Genomic DNA, 4,515 nt, shown 5'->3' with positions numbered 1-4,515 from the left:
CTCGAGGCGCAGCGCGTCGGCGCGGCGGACGCCTTCTTCGATCTCGTCGACGCCTCCGAGCTCTTCGACGGCGAGCCCCTGCTCCGGGTCAAGGTCTCGCGGTTCCTCGACGGGACGACGTTCTGCGTCGCCGCGTCCTGGGCCCACGTGCTCTGCGACGCGGGCTGCTTCATCGACCTGCTGGCCCGGGCCTGGTCCGACGCGGACGCGGGCCGCGGCGCGCCCCGGCGGACGAGCGCGGGCCGGAACTTGGTCCCGCGGAGCCGCCTCGCGCGGGCGCCGAGCACGGCGTCCTACGCCTTGTTCGACCCCGTCTTGAACGCCGCGGGCAACGCGCTCACGCGGCCGTCCTTCGCCATGAAGGCGCTCGCGGCCTTTTCGCTGAGCGGCGACGAGCTCGACGTCTTGGTGCGGGACGCGCACACGCGGACGGGCGCGGCCGTGGCGCGGTCCGACGCCGTCGTCGCCCACGCGACGTTGCTCGTGGGCCTGCTCTGCGGGGGCGCCGTCGACGTGCTCCACCCGCACTGCGCGTTCGACGTCCGGGCGTTCGCCGACGAGGACGCGCGCGACGCGTTCTGCTCGTCGGCCTACGCGCGGCCCGTCGGGCCCATGCACACCTTCGACGACGCGGGGGCGCCGGCGGCCCACGCCGCGGCGGCGCGCGCCGCGCGGGACGCGCTGACGAAGGACGGCTTTTGGGACGCGTTCGACGCGGACCGGGCCAAGAGCGACCTGGACACGCCGGCCGTGCTCTTCCACGACTTCGCGTGCTACGACGAGGCCGCCGTCGCCTTCTCGGACACGGCGCCGGCCCTCGCCTGCCTCGGGCTGCCCTACTGGCGCGAGCGCGCGGCGGCCGCGTCCGCGCGGTCCGCGGCGAGCCCGGTCGTGTCCTTCTGCGCGTTGCGGCCCGGCGCGGCGGCCGGGTCGCTCGACGTCGCCTTCACGGTGCCCAACGGCGACGTCGACGAGGCCGCGGCGCTGCTGCGGAAGCTCGCGGAGACCGCGAGAGCGCTGCACCCGGTCCTCCGGAACAAGCTCCGCTCCATCGCGGAGAACGGCCTCACGTCCGTCGCGCCCTTCTCGTCCATGTCCCTCCTCTAAACTTTACGTGTGGCGCTTCTGCTTTTGTGCGCTTCTTGTAGAAGCGGCCGACGACGGCCTGGAGGTCCGCGAGCTTCGCGGTCTTCGCCGCGAGGGCCGCGGCGAGCGCCGCGTTCTTCCGCGCGAGCGCGGCGTCGGTTCGCGCGGCGTCGTTCGCGGGGGCGCGTCGCGCGGCCAGGAGCTTCGCGCGCAGCGCGGCCTCGCGACCGCGGAGCGCCTCGGCCAGCTGCGCCCGCAGCGCGGCCTCGCGGCTCTCGAGCGCCGCGACCTCGAACTCGAGCGCCTCGGCGCGGCCGCGCGCGGCGTCCACGGTCTCCTGCCGGGCGTCGCGCTCCGCGTCGACGATGCGCGACGCCGCGCGCGCGCGCTCCAGCGCCGCGGCGAGCAGCTCCGCGAGCTCCGCGCAGCCGGCCCGCAGCTTGTTCCGCTCCGCCGTCTCCGCGGCGAGCTCCGCGCGGAGCCGGCGCTTCTCCGCCGCCTCCGCCTGGAGTTCGACGCGGTGGAGCCGCCGCGTCTCGGTCGCCTGCGCCGCCTTCTCGGCCAGGAGGGCCGTCAGGCGCTTCTGCTCCTGCTCGTCGGCCGCGGCGCGCGCCCTGTCGGCCTCGGCGCGCGCCGCCGCGTCCGCCAGGAGCGATCGCAGCCGGCGGTTTTCGCCCACGAGCTCGCAATCCTGGTCGACGCGGGCTCGAGCCACCGACGGCTTGGTCACCGGCGGGGCGACCTGCGCCTGCCGATTCGTGACCGCCTGCAGAGGCGGGCGGCGCATGGGGGCAGCTCGAGACGTCTCGCGCATCGGGGCTGCCTCCAAACTCAACGACTTCATCATCGGGGCAATGTTTTGCGTTGCCGCCTTCCTCGATTCTGCCACTGAGCGAGAGCACGTAGATGAGTATGGCCTCGACTTTGCGCGCCGCCCGCGCGGGCCTGTCGCGCCGCCGCCAGCTCCGCGCCTTCTCCGCCGTCGAGCAGCGGCCGGAGCTGCCCTACTGCTCGTCGAGCGACGACCACCCGCACGGCACCTACCCCCACCTCTTCGCGCCGCTGACGCTCCCCTGCGGGCTCACGCTCCGCAACCGGACGCTCATGGGCTCCATGCACACGGGCCTCGAGGAGCACCACGACGCCGACGGCGGCCTGGGCCGCATGGCCGCCTTCTACGGGGAGCGCGCGGCGGGCGGCGCGGGCATCATCGTCACCGGCGGAGTGGCCCCGAACCGCGAGGGCTGGGTCCTGCCCATGGCGGGCAAGATGTCCACGGCCAAGGAGGCGGCGCAGCACGCCTGCGTCACGGAGGCCGTCCACGACGCCGGCGGGTTGATCGCCATGCAGATATTGCACGCGGGCCGCTACGCGTACCACCCCATGGCCGTCGCGCCGTCGAAGAAGAAAGCGCCCATCAACGTCATCACGCCGCGGGCGCTATCCGACAAGGACATCCGGCGGACCATCGACGACTTCGCCCGCTGCGCCGAGCTCGCGAAGAGCTGCGGGTATGATGGCGTGGAGATCATGGGCTCCGAGGGCTACTTCATCAACGAGTTCCTGGCGCCCCGGACGAACGTCCGCGACGACGACTGGGGCGGCTCCTTCGAGAACCGCTCGCGCCTGGCTCTCGAGATCATGAAGGCCGTGCGCGCGGCCGTGGGCGTCGAGGACTTTGCCGTCATCTTCCGCGTGTCGATGCTGGAACTGGTCGAGAACGGCCTATCCTTCGACGAGTCCGTGGAGCTCTCGGCGGCGCTCCACGCCGCGGGCGTCGATATCATCAACACGGGCATCGGCTGGCACGAGGCGCGCGTGCCGACGATCGCGACCTGCGTGCCCCGGGGCGCCTTCGCCTTCGCGACGCGAAACGTCAAAGACGCGTTAGACGCCAAGGCGGCCCACCCGTTGCTCTGCGCGACGAACCGCATCAACGACGCGGCGACGGCGGAGCGGATTTTGGCGCGCGGCGACGCGGACCTCGTGTCCCTCGCGCGGCCGTTCCTGGCGGACGAAAACATCGTGCGCAAGGCCTGGGAGGGCGCGGAGGCGGAGACGAACACGTGCATCGGCTGCAACCAGGCGTGCCTCGACCACACGTTCAAGCTCGTGCCCGTGTCCTGCCTCGTGAACCCGCGGGCGGGCCACGAGACGCTGCTGAATCTGGAACAGGCGCCGGCGCCGCAGCGCGTCGCGGTCGTCGGCGCGGGGCCCGCGGGCCTGTCGTGCGCGTCGGCGTTGGGCGAGCGGGGCCACGCGGTGACCTTGTTCGAGGCGTCGGACCGCGTCGGCGGCCAGTTCAACCTCGCGGCGCGCGTGCCGGGCAAGCAGGAGTTCTGGGAGACGCTGCGCTACTTCGAGAGCCAGCTCGAGAAGCACGCCGTCGACGTGCGGTTGAACACGACCGCGGACGCGGACGCTCTAAAAACCTTCGACAAGGTCGTCGTCGCGACGGGCGTCAAGCCCCGCGAGCTGCCGCACCTGCGATCGTCGAAAAACGTGACGGTCCACGGCTACGTCGACGTGCTCAAGGAGGGCGGCGCCAAACTCGGCGACCGCGTCGCCGTCGTCGGCGGCGGCGGCATCGGCTTCGACGTGTCGGAATTCCTCACGCACGACGCGCACCACGAGCCCGAGAGCGAGGGCGAACTGGACGCCTTCTGCGCCGAGTGGGGCATCGACCGGAGCGGCGCGCGGTCGAACGGTTCCGGTCTCGCGCCGAAGACGGCGGCGCCGCCGGCGCGGACGGTGCACCTCCTCCAGCGCAAGAAGTCGGCGCTGGGCGCCGGCCTGGGCAAGACGACGGGCTGGATCCACCGCGCGGCGCTCCGCCAGCGCGGCGTCGAGTTCGTCCGGGGCTGCGAGTACGTGTCCGTCGAGGACGACGGCTTCCACGTCAAGGTCGACGGCGAGCCGCGCGTGCTCGACGTCACGGACGTCGTCCTCTGCGCGGGCCAGGTCTCCGTCAACGACCTGTACGACGAGACGGACGTCGACGCCTTCCTCATCGGCGGCGCGCAGAAGGCCGGCGAGCTCGACGCGAAGCGCGCCATCGACCAGGGCTACCGCCTCGCGGGGGCCATCGAGACCGCCGAGCCGGGCGCCGTCCTCGAGATGCCCGTCGGCTGGCAGGCGTCGGCCCTCAAGATGCTCCGCGACGCCATGGGGCGCAACTCGGCCTAAGGGCCCCCTTCTTTAGTTGGACTAGTGATTGAAGGGGACGCGCGCTCGACTGCGTCCGTCCGGGGAGGGGAGGTGGGCCCGCGGATTTTGTTGTGTCTCAAGTTGCAGTTCGAGAAACCCACCTTGCACCATTTTACAGTGCCGGGCAGGGCTTTGTGCGTGATAGACCGGGCCGGGGCGGGCCTGGTCGTCGTCCCGCGGCGGGCCCCGGGAGCGGCGGCGCGGAGCGTCCCGGGCCGGCGG

At 72.7% G+C, this 4,515-nt stretch overlaps 1 protein-coding gene across 1 annotated transcript; it reads left to right on the top strand.

Annotated features, from left to right (window-relative positions):
• Nucleotides 1-1,998: 1,998 nt before the first annotated feature.
• On the top strand, nt 1,999-4,272 carry AURANDRAFT_25630 (hypothetical protein; the record flags this gene model as incomplete). The annotated part of the gene is made up of 1 exon (XM_009038560.1): nt 1,999-4,272. One exon carries the CDS (start codon nt 1,999-2,001, stop codon nt 4,270-4,272), a length of 2,274 nt encoding a protein of 757 aa, XP_009036808.1.
• Between the last annotated feature and the right edge of the window lie 243 nt (nt 4,273-4,515).

This window comes from Aureococcus anophagefferens (assembly GCF_000186865.1).
Source record: "Aureococcus anophagefferens unplaced genomic scaffold AURANscaffold_8, whole genome shotgun sequence".
NCBI lineage: Eukaryota > Pelagophyceae > Pelagomonadales > Pelagomonadaceae > Aureococcus > Aureococcus anophagefferens.
Note: the sequence above shows the minus strand (reverse complement) of the source record. Positions and strands in the feature narration are given on the sequence as shown.